Here is a 16,602-nt window from a genome sequence, read left to right as displayed (position 1 = left end):
ACATGGCTGCCAAATTTTCTGCGGATTTTGAGTCTGTAGTATTATTTCTAAGATATGGAATGATTTAACCGTTGGATGGTTCTGGAATTTTGGTATGTTATGGGAGAGAGGATAAGGAACAACTTTTATGAAGGAATGGTTTCTGTATGAGCACTGGAAGTTGAAGTTTCAAAGCTCATATGATCGTCGGATTTTCTGCCAATAATAATGACAATACTTATATAACCACATGTATATTTACTTTAAGAAAATTAGTCATTTAGAGATATGAGAATGAAATGAAAAGATTTTCTTATCTGTGAGATTCCAGCCGATAGATGTGAGAGGTAAGTAGTGCTTTCCACCGACATGAGAGCTTCTCGTGCTGATAACGTGTTGTAAAATCGACTGTGGGTGCAGTGGAATAAATGAAACAAGACACAAGGTTTACGAGGTTCCTCTACAGTCAGTGTGACTGGAGTACGTCCTCAGGGCAGCAGCGGCGCTTTCATTATAATTTAGAATAATAGGAGTACAAAGATAACTCTCTCTATTATCTCCTCTCATCTTCCTCTATTCTCTCTCTTCCTCTTCCTTCCTTCCTCTCTTTCTTTCCCGTGAACTCTTCACATCTATCTATGTTGTGTTTCATAAGGCTTGCTTATATAGAAGCAAGTCACAAGCAGCATAGTAAAAGAAAATGAATGGGTTATTGGCCAGCCATCCATTCACCTTTACAACATGATTCACAATATTGTTAGGGCATCTCTGACAACGAAGTTAATTCTTTTGCTGGTGACGAGCAGGGTGCAAAAGTTTTTAACCAGCTATTTTAATTTTTTATCTCCAACACTCTTTAATTTACATTTATTATTTTTATGCTTAGATTAATGTTAATTTCTCTATCCAAAGTCAATAGATTTAACTAGTTAAATCTTTTGGAGCTGTAATTGTTCAAATAGCTTGCGGGAGATAGCTAGTCTACTGAAGTTGTAATTTTGTGAATTTTACGTTAAAATAGCAAAACAGCCTCATTTAGCGAGGTTGTTGGAAACACTCTTAACAAGAGTCACTTTAGCATGTTTACTTACGGAAAATGGGAAATGAATGAAAGAATCGAAGAACTTTGAAACATGAAAGAGTAAAGAAAGAGGATTTATTCAACTTGCTTCCCAAATTAATTTGCTTCCTGATTGTTAGGTATTTGATGACGTATTTCATAGAGAAAGTCACAGTTTCGCGATTCCATGTGTTAATAATAAACACGTAAAAAAGGTTAAAAACTAAAATGATTCTCGTACCCATATTTTAATAAATGTATGAAACCCAAGGACCAAATCTTAAAATTATAACAATTAATAAAACAAAGCATTGAAAAGCAGTATAAAACATGGACAAGGATTGTCTACCCTCCCACTTCCGATGCCCTCCTGTTTTGTGTGATTACAGTTAAGCCACGTTAATATTTTATATTGTTTTTTTTATAGGGATAAAAAATGTAGTACTCAGTGCACAAGGCTCCCGCTTTACGCAGGGTCTAGAAGATGTGAATGTCCATAAAACATAGGATAAAAATGAATAATAATATAAAATGTTGACATAACTTAACAGTGATCACACAAACAGGAGGGCACCGGAAGTGGGAGGGCACACATTCCTTATCCATAAAACATAGGGTCCTAGTTGATTCTGTGACCATCAACGGTCAATTTGCAATTTCCCACACAAATGGACAACAGACGGAACCTCAGTACTAATTTACATTTTTAATCTGCAACACAGGAAACCACAACACTAGAATTAACAACAGTAACACAAGAAGCTCATAATTTTGAGGACTTTATGAGCTCTTCCTTGCAACGAGACATTGCCAGTATCACAAACCAATCGAGTACTATTATATAAGTTAAAACGCTTAACAATGCGTGATTGACTTGAATCACAGATAAACAGTACAAAACATATTCTTTATAATTAAGTTAGTTTTTTTTTTTTTTCATTTTCTAATTTCGTTACCGGTGCAGCACTCAGAAATTTACAAATTTACAATGCTCATGTATTTACAGCATGATTTACCCATACCCTAAAACTAGGGAGAAAAAAAATAGCAGAAGACCAAACAGTCAAGAGAACATTATAATGCAGGAAAGGATGGATAGTACTATATTTCACTTTAAAAGGCTTCTTCGGGCTTTAGAAAGTTGTGATATTCCAGCTGGGTCATCTCACCTCCATTCACCGGGTCAAACTCACATCGATAGAAGCTGCATCCCAATGCAAATTGCACAACAAAGTTTAAATTCCGAACCCATAACAAGAACGACTAAGCAAATCGTACGATGTACTGTATATGAGTAATGATTGAACATTGACACGGTTCGGTCATCACTAAACTGCAAAAGCATATAAAACTAATTTGTTTTCATACCTTCCATCCATGCCAAGAATCACCACAGTATTCTTTTGGTGACCAAACGCAACAATGTATTGAGAACCTTCAAGCAAGCGAAACTGAGCAACCGACCACTCTGAGCTAAAATACTTGGGCAGCACACCTGCAATACAAACCGCACTCAGATTCAGAATGACAAGCATAATTGTTGTTTACCAGTGTACATGATACACATGGTATCACGTATTAAGGAAGGAAGCACAACACACAGCCTTCATCCACACACACTCAGAGTACTTTATTTCTAACAAATATTTTACACAAGGACGCATCTTGTGACAAAATTTAGGTTTAAAAATCTCACACTGTCCCAGTGAAAATGCATCACAACCTGTGCTTTATTGGGTATTCAGCATATGGTACTGGAAATTGGGATAAAGCAAAATTTGGAATAGCTGTTGGGTGGTTAGGACATCCTATCTTTAGAGATAAAGAGGGGCGCGAACTTTTTTACGTCGTATGCCTACTTTTTTTTAAACATTTCCAGTTTTTAATCCTGTCAACATGATGCTAGACTTTGCTGATAAAAGTTAAAGTGCCACAGAGCATATACAAATGTAGTCCTTATATCATATCTGTGACATCAAATTCTTCCCCTAGAAGCAAAATAATAAGAATTGAAGTGGTATAGGAAGCCCTAATACCAAGCATTGACAGATAGTAAACGTAGAATGTTTAAAAACAGCAAACAGAGTAGAATAACACAATCATTTAGGGGTGGGAGTTTACCTCTGATGAAAGAAAGAGATGAGTTTGATGACGAAACAGCAAGATTTGGATCAGATGCACTTCGGGGGTTCTCATTTGAGGATCCAGAATTAACCTTGAGGTTGAAAACATGGACCGTTCCCTTGTCACTTGAGACTGCTAACCACTGGGCAGTTGAAGAGAATGCCAAACTATAGATTTCTGCTCTGTCTGCACCCCTCCTTACCTGCAATGTATACAATTAACTATCACACATCCATAATTCTACCAACCCGTAATCATACGTCTACGCCAGTTAAGACTTCCAATGGAGGAGGTGGGATGCACCATCCTCAATGTTCAGATAAAAAGAAAAGAACTGGAGAAAACAATCTTCCTAAGTCCACTAAGCAAAAGCATACAGAAAACAAACATGTATTGACTTCATAATGAACAGTATCTGATTTAAAACACTGAACCAACTACAAAACCCGAAAGTCCATATAGAAAGTACCTTAAATACTTCATATTACCACAACCCCATTAATGGTAGAACAAACTTCCTTGAACTTAAGAATGTTCGAATCCAGTACAAACTGAAATATAAATCACCATGCCAATGAACTCTAACCTGCAACTTACAGCTGCTTTCAAGCAAGGCCCCTGAATTCATATCCGAAATTTGAAACACTAAATACCCAGTCATTAGAAATAAATTATTAGCACCGCCCCTGTTAATGGTAGAAGAAACTACCCCTAACTTAAGAATGTTCGAATCCCGTACAAACTGAAATAAAAATCACCATTTCAATGAACTCTAAGCTGCAAATTACACTTGATTAATACTACTACAAGGCTTCCAAATTAAGCAAAGACCCTAAATTCATATCCGAAATTTGATACTAAGCAATCCCAATTCTCTCTAATCATAAGAAGTCTCTCTATTCAAGAACTTCAAGCTCAAATACATAACACATTTGCATTGAAACTTGATTATACTACTATAAGGCTTTCAAATTAAGGAAAGCCTTCAACTTAAGTAAAGCCCCTAAATTCACATCCGAAATTCGATACCAAGCAATCCCAATACACTCTAATCATAAGAAGCCCCAATGTTCAAGAACTTCAAGCTATAATATATAACATATTGCAGTGAATTATGACCAAGTTCAGAGCTTTTCAAGCTAAAACTGAATAAAAATTATACCTCTTGCAGCAAAGTTCCGTCGAGAGTATTGAAAATCCGAACAAGAGTCCCTTTATTGCTGGCGGTGGCGAGCAGCTGGCCGTCCGGCGTGAGTGCAAAGCAGGCAAGTCTGGAATCATGAGCCATGATGAACTTGGTCCGCTTCGACCCGTAATGCTCCACCCTAACCTGCCCCTTCTGCAGGCCAGGGCACACCAGCACCAGCGACCCCGCCACCTGCGACACCGCGCACAGCCCCTTGGGGTTCGCGATCGTCTCAATCTGGTGCAGCAGCTTCAAGTCGGCGAAATTGTACACGAATATCTTCTGCTCTAAAACGACGACGATTCGGTCCCTCCGGAGCCGCACGGACCGGATAACGGAGCGGAATGAGAGCTCCCCGATGCACCGCCCCTGGTGGTCGTCCCAGATCATGACTTTATTGGTCGGGTACTGAGGGTCGGGCCCACCGCCAACTATGGCCAAGATGTTGCAGCGAAATAGCATCTCGACGACGCCGATTCCGCCCCCGTTGTCGAAGTCACGGCGGAAGAGCTCGCGGAACGGGTCGCAGTTGTAGATCCGGAACCCGTGGTCTGTCCCCACGGCGAAGCAGGCCTGGTCTTGGTTAAAGCAGACGTGGAAGAGTGACGGAGGCGAGCGGGGCGCCGGAGGGGCAGACTCCGGGGGCGAGGAGGAGAGGGGAATGTTGTTGTGGAGGTTGTGGTCAGAGTTAGGGTTTGGGGGCGATTGGGGGTCGTGGTTGTCATCGCTGGAGTCAACGACAGAGGTAGGGTTGTCATCGGTAGGATCGGAGAGGAAGGCGGCGGCGGAGTTGGGGTCGGGCCAGGTGGTAGCCAAGGCGGAGAGGGTGGCCATGGGAGGAGGATCTCTGGGTGGTGGGATTTTTGAGGGGTACGTTTAGATGACAGGGAACTAGAAGAGGATAGGATGCGCTCGAATTCCTGTTTGAGCCTTTTCGGAATTGGGCAGAAAGGGGAAACAGGAAGGGAGGTTTTGGTGGCAAATTTAGGGAGAAGAGAGGGGCAATATTGTCATTGTAAAAACACAGGCGAGTTTATTCGTTGATTGGAGTGCACGACAAAAGCGGGGATGTGTTTCGCGTCAAAACCACGGATGATGGGAAAGCACTCATATTTCGGGGGGTAAAATTGTAATTTAATGATGAAAAAGGGATTTCAAAAAACTGGGCGCCGTTGCCGGGGATCGAACCCGGGTCACCCGCGTGACAGGCGGGAATACTTACCACTATACTACAACGACCTTGTTGTTAATCGAACTAAATTAATCGAATTTAATAATTCATCTTTTGTATCCTCGATAAATAAATGCGGTTGCAAGACGATTTCTTAACCTTCCGACGCTAGACAACACTGCACATCCTCACAATAACATCTATTAAACTCTCAAGAACAAATATGTGATTGCATCCATGAGTGTATTCATGGAACGAATCTTTGAATTAAGATTACGTTTATGTTTCTTGATTATTGTATTTGGGTTGCAGATCAACCTCTCTTTGCTATGTACGATCATATACGATGCTTCTTCCGGTTTGAATAAAACACCTTCTCCATGGAGGGAAAAGAAACACGAGATGTTTGACTAAATGGAAAAGCCAACAAGAAATATGCTAAAAACTGCCAAATCCGTGGACAATCAATTCATTGATTTACAAATTCATCTGTTACTTAGCAGACAATCAACCCGTGGAAACATTAATGAATCGGGACCAGCTCTCATCAGAATTACAGGACCACTAGAGATTTTTTGACGATGAAGTGATCTTACCAATTGCAACCAGAAATCTCACCCACCAACCACTCATCCCACAAGTCTACCATTCATTTCAAAGACAAAATCCTTTTTCATCGCAAACTCTTGGATTGAAAATAACTGTCCATGTTGTTTCTTCATTCACCGCGTTCTTGGGGTTCCCTAGCCATTGGAGGCTCTGCACAAAATGTGCATCTTCACTCATCGTTTCTTAACAGAGCCGTGAGAAAAAGTGCACGTGCATTCACTCAGAAACATGCCGGAATAAGAACTTCTAGGAAATGATTATTAACATACCGTCACGCTGTTTCCAAAGGAGCAGAGGAAAACTTACAGCTTTGCATCCAAGTACCTTGAAGGAATTTTCACATCCATGCAGGTTGGTTCGTCTGAGGAGGTGTAAACACGAAACACTACATTCAAACCTCTTTGTTCAATTTGCTCCTATCCAAATAGTCTATGCGTGAAGAAATTAACGTAAAAACAAAATAATTGCGAGGCTTTTTTACTTTGGTTCGCTCCATTCTCGATATTCTTCAAGAATTCCATGACACTTTCTTTCTCACTCTGCGCAACCTGCTGCAGTCCCCCAAATAATCCAATTCTACAAAAGTGCCAGTTTATAACCACATTAAGAAATCAGTCTGGAATTCACTAAAGATCAACTGCACTTGTTTAACAGGATCGTACCATTTACCTGAATGGTTTAGGCACTGCAACAAGGTTCTGTCAATTAAAGCTTCCTGAAATCGATCCACCAATGTTTGCCTCTTTACCTCTGCTTTATCAAGCTTCAGAATTTGATCTTCGGCCTGCTAAAGAATATATGTTAAATACGGTACTGATTGGAACTGGAATAAGCCTATAAGGAAATGAGAACAGGGAGACACCTCGCTCTCACTTGGCGATCCAGGGCCTAAGTGCTCATGGGAGCTTTCACTGTCAATTACTTTATCTTCGAGTGAAGATACTATTTTCATAGCAGGTTGCACCCTTTTACATCTTTTTCTACGATACTGAAATAGAAACTAGATCAAACAGAGAACAGAAAGATGTAAATGAGAAAAGGAAGGGAAAAACATGTTCGAAGAGATAACCATTTTAGAAATTCCTCTCAGCACCATTTTACAAAATACCGAAATAAGATATCTCTATATCCGAATGCACACTACCTCTTCTTCAGAGCTCACTTCATCTGCCAAGCTGCATGCATACGCATTAGCACCTGCATCCGAAAGAATTAAATAAACATCACTGCTGCTCAATAGAGCCTATGCCGGTTCAACCCAAGCAGCCATTTTCGAAAAAACACAACACCTATCAGCACTTCTAACCGTGACGAAAGGGGTAATTCCTCCTGTTTAGGAATATAATTATGGTTACTACACCATCTCTTCCTGCAACACAAGTTTCTACAGTAAAAGAAAAACATAGTAATTATAATCATTTATCTTTTGTACAGGACGATATTCTATCCTAAACAATTCTAATCTACGGAGAGGGAGATTTGATTCGAACTCGTTGCAAAGAAGCTGACACACTGCCTTAGCGAACTGGCCTAACTCACATTGCAGGGTAATACAACTAGCAAAGCAGTTCACATAATTTTCTCTGTACTTTCTCATATTTTCTTGGTATCCAAACACATTGTACCGATCTTTCGCCAATTACGACTACATAAACAATGCACATACATACAAATTAAATCAAGAACATTGAAGTTTAAAGCAAAATAAATATAAACATTAAAAAATAAATAAAAACCTTTTTCTTGGTGGAACCACCAATCGTAGTGCAATTGGGAAAATCTCGGTCCGATTCATCCTCATCTGCCCAGATGAACAACCAAAAAACACTTCAATCCAAGAATTCCAATTCAGAAAAACACAGATAAAATGCGAGAATCGAATCGAGGGAGCTTACCGGAAATGCTCCGATCAGAATCTGGAATTGTCTAAAAACAACGCATAGCACGGCGGCGGAGCTTATAAATCTTCAGAAACGGAGGAAATTGTGGGTTCAAAGGAAGAGGTTCGCCGACGGTGGGTTTTGCCGCCAAATTTGGTCGTGTGCAAGCAACACGTGTCCTATGTATGTTTTTGGAACATGATAGCTTAGGAGGCTGAGCAAATGATCCGCACCGTTGAAATTTGATTTAACGATTACAAACTGAAAATTCCTTAAAAATTATAATAATTCAAATTATTAGATCAAATTTCAACGATCTATGTTATTTACTCAGAAATTCAACCTTCTATACTCAAGAGGAAATCCGGTTCCTATTTTTTTGTGTCGGCCCACTACCATTGTCCTCGTGGAGCGCGCACTAATTTTGAAAAAAGCTACCTCCTAAGCCTAGACCACTTTGCTGTCGCGCCACCCAGGACACATAACCACATCAGCCAATGAAACCAAAATCATCAAATCATTATCCAGGTAGTCTCCCAATCCCACGGTCCAGATCAAATATCAGATGAGTGCAGGTAGACTCTGTTTGACTCAATCATTTTGTCCCGCGCGATTCGAAATCCCGAAAGTTTCGATTTTTAAATATATCAGCAAGAAGAACACTGACAGAGTCGATTCGAGGGAGACGAAAAAGGGGATGAATCGGAGGGAGATGAAGGGAGCGCTACCGAGGCTTCAGCTAGGGGAAACCCACCATTCGGCGTTTTCCACGTCATCATCGAACCCCTCTCGCTTCCAGAACCTTCTGGAAGCCGGAGCTGCCGACGGCAACCTTCCCTCCTCCGCTCCTCTCGGCATCGACGTTGACCCCAGTTTCGACGACCGGGAGTTCATACTCAGCCAAGACTTCTTCTGGTAAGATCCTCCGCGTCATCAATTTTGTAAATTTTCAAGCTTTTTGGGATTTGAATTCGCAAAATGGATGAAAAATTGGATTTTTCTTGTTCTGGGTTTTGATTGATGTAGCACTCCCGATTATATCACACCGGATAATCAGCCTATGGTGAACGGCTGGGATTGCAGCAAGGTACAATGGATGGATTGGATTTTACAATTTGTGTAAAATTGAGGTTGGGTGTAAAGATTGTTGCCTTAATGTGTTTTGTTTCTATTTTTAGCTGGAAGATATCCCTTGCCCCAGATCACCGGAGAAGTCGAATACCGTTAAGTCGAAGAGGCGCAGGCAGGATCAGGGTAAGGCTAAAAGTTTGTCCTTTTTACTTTGTTACTACAAGTAAATTCTGATGAAAAACTACTTGGTAATTGGAATTGCTTGTAATAATCCGTACTTGATGCAGATGACATCTCATTGAATCCTCTCAGCCCTACGTTGTTCGGAAATGAGCCGGTAGTTGAGCTTGAGAAAGATGTTTTTGGCATGGATGAGGTTGTGATGGAGAAACCAACAGCAACAGAACCACGGAAGAAGCAAAATTATGTATCTCAATCTGCAGTGGCTTTACGCTGTCGTGTTATGCCTCCTCCGTGCTTGAAGAATCCTTATTTGAAGGATGCTTCAGAAATTGGCATTGATCCTTTTGGCAACCAAAGATCGAAGGGTATGCTTGTGTTAGTTGCCAATGAGACGTTATTTCAATATTAAGACAGTGGTAGAACCCTTTATTTCACTTTCAGTTTTCAAGTTCTAATTGTTAATGCTGCAATTTCCAGCTTTCTTCCCTGCATTTATGGGCGGAAATGGCCTTTCGCGTTACTGTGCTGATTTTCATGAGATTGAGGTACCTACCAAACTCGAAAAGTTTATGGATTTAAGCATAAATATTGCTTTCTAATTCGAAATTTTTATGTTGGTGCACTTGGCTAACGTGTTTGTAATTTGCCTTCTCTTTCTAGCAAATCGGCAGTGGGTACTTCAGTCATGTATTCAAAGTCTTGAACAGAATTGATGGTTGTTTGTATGCAGTGAAACGTAGCATGAAGCAGTTGCATCAGGATACAGAAAGGTTGCTTACTCATGCTCTAGATATATCTGCCATTCGTTGAAGCCATTTGCTTATGCATTTTATTACTTTTGTATCCTTTGCAGGAGAAAGGCTATGATGGAAGTTCAATCTTTGGCAGCTTTAGGTAGGTTTCCGTTGCTTCATCTGTTTGACTCTATGGCAATTGCTTTTATATGGTTTAACTGTTGTGCTTTATCTAGGGTCCCATGAAAACATTGTTGGATACTATTCGTCTTGGTTTGAAAATGAGCAGCTGCACATTCAGATGGAGTTATGTGATCACAGCCTATCCATCAACAAATTTTGCCGACCATTCAAAGAGGGGGAGATTTTAGAAGCCTTGTATCAGGTTTGTGTGGATGAGTTTTAACAAGCTTCTCACTTATAGAGTTATAGTAACCAATGTAATGTTTATTATAAATACGTACTAGCACCAAATCTTTTAGTAGACTGAATACCAAGCAGGGATCCGTTTTTACTACACTTGAGAAGCCAACAAAGTCTTCACTCATGAATGCTTACATTGAATCCTAATATTCAATGCTTATACTCCCCTCAATCATGAATTCTTGATTCCCGAAAATCTTAATATATTCGAGTGTGTGTGTGTGTGTGTGTTTTCCCCGTCTTTTGAGAGATATTATAACCTTTCCTTGACACTGTTTTAGATGTTCAATATTTGATGTTGAGCTCAGTCCCTCGCTTACTTGATTCTATAGAAAATACTATATGAAGGAAGATCACAGGGCTATTGTAAACTAGATGGAATGGGTTTAATCTAATGAATGTCCATATTCATATCGCAGACACTTTGGCATGCATGCACACTCACAGGCATTGACACATATCTGAGATCCTATCTGGCAGGCTGTAGTCTTAGATTAATTTGAACGCTTTTTAGCTTGACAATGTTTCATCTTCTGTTGGTATATGCTAATTTCTCATGTAAAAATATATATGTACAGATTTCAAAAGCGTTGCAGCTTATACACGGGCGAGGAATAGCTCACTTAGATGTAAAACCTGATAATATATATGTGAAGAATGGTGTTTATAAGCTTGGTGACTTTGGATGTGCAACTCTACTTGACAACAGCCTGCCAATTGAAGAGGGTGATGCTCGATATATGCCGCAAGAAATCCTGAATGAGAAATATGATGATCTTGATAAGGCCGATATCTTCTCCTTGGGAGTTGCTGTTTATGAGCTTATTAGAGGTTCACCTTTGCCAGAATCAGGACCTCAAATTTTAAATCTCAGGGAGGGAAAGTTGCCACTCCTTCCTGGTCATTCGTTGCAATTTCAGAACTTACTCAAGGTAACATCACCTTTTCCTTTCCATTAGTGGTTGGATTTTGTTTTCTGTGGCTGTGAACTTGTGACTGTTTCACTTTTGCTATTTCTATTTGTTGCAATTAATTTTCATGCGAGAATCACATCTCTTGTGCTGGATTATGAACTGCGAATCTTTGTTAAAGAAAATGGTATTCGTAGATGACTAATTTTCTAAGAAACCGGTTGCATTCTACACATAGCATCCTATGATCGTAGTTGATTTGTGCTACAATACGAACCCTGTGATAGCGTTGCTGATTGCATTACATTTTGATGAATCTCTCAGTTCATGTTGGATCCAAATCCAGTCTGGAGGCCGTCAGCGAAAGATTTGGTCGAAAATCCAATTTTTGACAAGGTGCGGCGAAATGGACGAGCCTAGGGCAACCACGATCGCCTTTGGAAGAGAATGGCATGTTGTATTCGCCATCCATATGCAGCATCAGCAGGCACTGCAAAACAGGAAAAGGAAAGTTTGTGAAGAATGACCAATTTTGTATCTATACGTTCTTCCTCTAATATATGCACCTAATTTTCCACTTGTGCGGTGCATATTCTGCGACTCGAGGAATTCTTGGTCATGTACTCATGGTTATGTGCTGCTAATGAAAAAGGTCTAATTCTCCCGGAATACACTTTGAACAGAGTTTTAATTCTCTTTTTACTCGTTCTTAGGGATGTTAATGTGCAAAGAATGAAGGATGTTTTACAGAGAAAAAGCCTTTGAATTTGTCAACAGGCGAGTTCCACACTTCGGAGTCTAAGGTCTTGTTCGGAAAGTAATTCTGCGAGGGCCTTAATCACTTATGGGAGAAGGATATGTGCTTCTCTATAAATCACTTTTGGTGATTTTGCTTGAAATCACGATGGCTAGTGATTTTAAGGAAAAGCATTTCTCATGAGCTGCTTCTAAGAGTCACTTTCGAATGACCCCATCGCCCATTGTAGCTAAATCATAAGGGGTATAACTGATAGCTACAACTTACAAATACATATATAAGATGGCACTAAACTAGGAGAAAAACTTCAATACAGGTGTTTGGACCACATGATGCTTCCGATTGCACATAAAAACACCTCTTCCCTAGGCAGATTTACCTACACACTACTACAAAAAACACTTTGCTCAACGGAATAAGATTTGTTGCGCAAAGTAAGATTTTGTCGCTTAAAACCTTGTGCGACAAAATTTTTGTCATGCAAAGGTCGGGATGATAGGGTTAGCGTGACAAATGTCGTGACGAAATATTTTGTCGTGCAAAGTTTTTTATTTTTTATTTTTTATTTAATTTAATTAATTTAATATTTTGCGTGACGAAATATTTGGTGCCGTAAAATTTTGGGCGACGAAAGTTTTTGGTTTTTTATTTTTTTATTTAATTAAATTGACTTTTTGTTTTATTATTTCTATTATTTAATTTAATTATAGTAATTGTTTGCGTGACAAAATATTTGGTAGTGCAAAATTTTTTGAATTTTTACTTTTTGAATTTAATTTAATTGTATGGTTTTATTTTTTAATTACTTTATTTAAATTGACACATTCAAAATAAAATTACATATGAAAAAATAGTGATCAAATTATTACAATAATAAAATCCTAATACAAGTCTATTGTGGTGGTGGCAGGGGATATAGTCCGATAGTGTCATAATCCTCAACTTCTCAACTTTCTCCGTCAAAGTCCCGATGATTCCCTACAAAAAAAGAAAGAACAAACATGGTCAAATAACAAAAAAAAACCACATAAATAATACCAAAAAATGGGCATAACCTCCCCTAAAATCAACATACCCCAAAACCGACCCCAAACTCCACCCTTTACCCTATATCTAGCCCAAACCCAAAATTGACTCCAAAAACACATATTAATGAAAAATAAATTAAAATTTGGAGAGAAAATACCTTTTGGCAAGATTGAGAGTGAGTGAGAGATAGGGAGAGATAGGAGAGAGTGAGAAGAGATAGTGAGAGAGTGAGTGAGAGAGAGAGAGAGAGAGAGAGAGAGAGAGAGAGAGAGAGAGGAGAGAGTGTGAGAGAGTGAGAAGAGATAGTGAGAGAGTGAGTGAGAGAGAGAGAGAGAGGAGAGATTGAGTGTGAGAGAGGGGGTCAGATTCGGGGAGAGGGAAAGAGAGGAGAGGTAAGAGAACTAGAAAGATACATTGAGAAAATTGTGGAGGAGTTACACTACTATAAAAGGGCCTTATAGTGTCAGTGTGATGTCGATTTAATATTATATAGTGGTGGATAAGACATTTGTGACACCTACTGAACATGACGTCGGATTTACTGTCGCTTATAAGCGTCATAAACTGTCTATGTCATTTTTAACCGACGTAAACATTTAACGTCGCTTATAACCGACATACATTTTAATAATTTTTAAATACTGGTGTCGCTTTAAATAAACAAGTGTCGCTTTTAAGCGACATAACGTATGGGTGTCACTTCTATCAGATGCTAATTATTGTTTTTAAATATTTTAAAGCCTGCATCGGTTTTGAGCAACATAAATTTTAGTTTTTTTAAATATTTTGAAACCCGGTGTTGGTTTTAGTCGACACTAATAATATTTTTAAGTATTTTAAAACCCAGTGTCGTTTTGTTATCTACCAATTCATATATACTTAAGTTAGAAAAATTTAAAAAGGCGGGTCACTAAACTTTTGAAAAATTTCAAACATTTTGAAATTTGAAAAGGACACTTTGGATGCGGTCCCTAGCTATCAATATTTTTTGATTGAAACCTTGTTAGTTTTTAGTTTTTGATTGAGGTCCTTGACATTAATGTAATAATGTAAGTTACTATATTTTTTAAATTAAAAATTAAAAATTGAAATTTGTAATTGTTTATATTAATGAGATTTTAAATAAAACCCATAATTTATGGGATTAAAAATAATAAAATATAAATTATACTCTCTATTATATTGTGTGTGTGTGTGTGTGTGTGTACATATATGTATGGGTACATTAACCAAAATTAACAAAAAAAGTTATTGTACCAAAACATGGATACATTCTCAAATCAACGAAAAAGAATGTACCCATATAAGTTTAAACATGGATTAAAAAATTTGAAAGGATTTTATATTAAAAAAAGGGTACATTTTACATATAACAAATTGATATATTTGAGAATGGGTACATTTAAGATTAAAAAAATTGAAAAATTATATGAATGGGTACATTTAAGATTAAAAAATTGAGAATCTTTTTATATATAAAAAAAGCTAATAGGTACAAACTTAATTTAATTTAATTTTTTATTATTTTGGAAATGTTTGAATTGAAAATTAATTAGAAGTTTAATAGAGGTGTGAGTATTAAACCCTAAATTAATTACTAATTTTTATATTGAAAAATTATATAATAAACATGTAAATTCATTATCACATTAATGTTAGGGACTTGAATCAAAATTTGAGAACTAATAAGGTCTTAGTCAATGAACAGTAAGAACTAAGGACCGGATACTAATTTTTCCAATTTGAAATTTTCACACCACTCCAGTAGACTCCTGCACAAAATTCTAAATATAAAGGAAGAGAACACAGCCCCTTAAGCAAAGCAGCTCATTCTTTGCTCCTCATTCGCAACCATAACAGCAGCAGCAGCAATCGCCATTTCAAATTCAACAGAGCCCAAACCGTGCTCCTGCCAGTCACGACGGAGGTCGTAGATCCCGAGTTTCAGAATTTACGCGGGGTCGCCGAGTTGAGGCAGATGACTGTCATTGGGAGCGTTGGGGGAGTCGTGGAAGAGACGGAAACGGTTAAAAGACGATCACCCGGATGCATCAATCTAGTCCGTTCAACCGCAAATCGGACAGTCAAAAGACGATCACCCATGTGCTGACAGCAACAGAAGTTGCGATGGCAGCAGTGGCCTCGGATCCTCCGCCTCGAGACGGTGGGCTGGTTGAGATGAGGGCGGATGTTGGAAAAGACGATGACCCAGGATCGTAGCAGCGGCCTGGAAAAAGGCGCAGTAGAATCGGCTAGAAATTTTTTTTTTGAAGAAGCAGCAGAATTGCAGAGAAGGAAGAAGAATTGAAGAGGAAGAAGCAGCAGTAGAACCACATAGGAAAAAGAAGAAGAAAGGTGTTGGGGGAGGATTCGGAGGATTTGAACAAAAGGAATTTGGAGAGGATCCAATCCCTGGCAATTCATTGAAAACGAATGCAGAGACAGATTTTGAAATATTTTTATTATTATTAACAAAGGTGGTGTCGGTTAAGACCATCACTAGTTTGCATAGTTTATTTATTTAATTGTTATCTGACGTCGCTTTAAACCGACATAATGTTGAAGTATATGTCGCTTTAAACCGACGTCAACATCAATGTTGCTTTTAACCCCGTCGCTTAGTGGCGAATTAAGCGAACAAATCGACACTGAAGCCCTTTAGTGACGCTAGCAATGGTGTTGCTATTCCAATCCGCCATTACATTGTTTTATGTCGGATTTCTTGTCACTTTTTGGTTCGCCGGTGATAGCCTATATTGCAGTAGTGTTATTTTGGTTTTAAAAATCATATTACTTTGCGCAACGAAGGATACGATTTTGCGCAACGAAAAATTGGTCACGCAAAGTCTTTTAAAATTTTTTTTTTAAAAAATTCCCGCACCTCGTTTTTGGTCATGCAAAACTTTGTGTGATAAAAGATTAGTTGCGCAAAGTTTTAAAAAAATTAAAAAATTAAATTTCCCATGTCCCATTTTCGGCACCTGCCCAAATTTAACGATTTTGCGAGGCAAAATATTGGTTCGTTGGGCAAAATTTATAGAAATAAATTTTGTTATACAATTTAAAATATAAAGTTAAATAAAATAAACAGGATTTATGCGACAAAATATTAGTATTCGTCGCGCAAAGTTTAGAAAAAAATTTTAATTTTTTTTTACAATTTAAAATATAAATAAAATAAAATAAATAGGGTTTAGGTGGCGGAAAGTTGATTCGTCGACGAAATATAAAATTAAATACAAATAAAATAAATAAGGTTTAGGCGACAAAATATTAATATTTGTCGCGCAAAGTTTTTAAAAAATAATAAAAATTATTTATTTTACAATTTAAAATATAAAATTGAATAAAAAAGAAAATAAATTGGGTTTAGGTGACGAAATATTTGGATTTTGTCCCGCAAAATTTTGAAATTTTTTTAAACATTTTGTTCGACGAAGTCTAAAATTTTGGTTGCACAAAGTCACTTTGCGTGACGATGTGTG

The 16,602-nt window shown here is 38.2% G+C and overlaps 2 protein-coding genes, 1 long non-coding RNA gene and 1 other non-coding gene across 6 annotated transcripts in view; 1 reads left to right on the top strand and 3 right to left on the bottom strand.

Annotated features, from left to right (window-relative positions):
- Positions 1–1,853: 1,853 nt before the first annotated feature.
- LOC126589441 (autophagy-related protein 18a-like) lies at positions 1,854–5,338 on the bottom strand. Its single transcript, XM_050254726.1, has 4 exons — positions 4,326–5,338; positions 3,161–3,365; positions 2,408–2,534; positions 1,854–2,243 (listed from the first exon to the last, which is right to left on the bottom strand). Exons 1-4 carry the CDS (start codon positions 5,181–5,183, stop codon positions 2,153–2,155), a joined length of 1,281 nt encoding a protein of 426 aa, XP_050110683.1. The 5' UTR covers positions 5,184–5,338; the 3' UTR covers positions 1,854–2,152.
- Positions 5,339–5,516: 178 nt separating this feature from the next.
- On the bottom strand, positions 5,517–5,588 carry TRNAD-GUC (transfer RNA aspartic acid (anticodon GUC)). The gene has a single exon. It is a non-coding gene; the product is annotated as a tRNA-Asp (tRNA).
- Positions 5,589–5,961: 373 nt separating this feature from the next.
- On the bottom strand, positions 5,962–7,106 carry LOC126588261 (uncharacterized). The gene is made up of 5 exons (XR_007611387.1): positions 6,992–7,106; positions 6,799–6,916; positions 6,611–6,705; positions 6,399–6,490; positions 5,962–6,279 (listed from the first exon to the last, which is right to left on the bottom strand). It is a non-coding gene; the product is annotated as an uncharacterized LOC126588261 (long non-coding RNA).
- A 1,395-nt stretch (positions 7,107–8,501) lies between these two features.
- LOC126590113 (wee1-like protein kinase) overlaps positions 8,502–16,602 on the top strand; it is a 68,802-nt gene continuing 60,701 nt past the window's right edge. For 2 of the 3 annotated variants that reach the window (XR_007612066.1, XR_007612064.1), the window contains exons 1-11: positions 8,502–8,924; positions 9,036–9,096; positions 9,188–9,263; positions 9,368–9,628; positions 9,741–9,808; positions 9,924–10,033; positions 10,117–10,157; positions 10,234–10,382; positions 10,999–11,352; positions 11,656–11,842; positions 12,045–12,134. Coding sequence is in view for 1 of the 3 variants with exons in the window: in XM_050255637.1 (XP_050111594.1) it covers positions 8,575–8,924; positions 9,036–9,096; positions 9,188–9,263; positions 9,368–9,628; positions 9,741–9,808; positions 9,924–10,033; positions 10,117–10,157; positions 10,234–10,382; positions 10,999–11,352; positions 11,656–11,751 (1,566 nt within the window). In the remaining 2 variants the exon portion in view is untranslated. Of the gene's footprint in view, positions 8,925–9,035; positions 9,097–9,187; positions 9,264–9,367; positions 9,629–9,740; positions 9,809–9,923; positions 10,034–10,116; positions 10,158–10,233; positions 10,383–10,998; positions 11,353–11,655; positions 12,001–12,044; positions 12,135–16,602 lie in introns of those variants that run through there. The other variant, XM_050255637.1, reaches the window with a different exon arrangement.

Source organism: Malus sylvestris, chromosome 11 (assembly GCF_916048215.2).
Source record: "Malus sylvestris chromosome 11, drMalSylv7.2, whole genome shotgun sequence".
Lineage (NCBI taxonomy): Eukaryota > Viridiplantae > Streptophyta > Magnoliopsida > Rosales > Rosaceae > Malus > Malus sylvestris.
This window is presented reverse-complemented; position numbering and strand designations above follow the sequence as displayed.

Bases quoted from the DNA above. Each gene is read 5' to 3' on its own strand.
- LOC126589441 (XM_050254726.1), bottom strand. From the start codon at position 5,183: ATGGCCACCCTCTCCGCCTTGGCTACCACCTGGCCCGACCCCAACTCC. The intron at 3,366-4,325 runs GTATAATTTTTA...TATACATTGCAG, and splicing joins ACGGAACTTTGCTGCAAGAG to GTAAGGAGGGGTGCAGACAG. The intron at 2,535-3,160 runs GTAAACTCCCAC...TTTGTATTGCAG, and splicing joins ATCTCTTTCTTTCATCAGAG to GTGTGCTGCCCAAGTATTTT.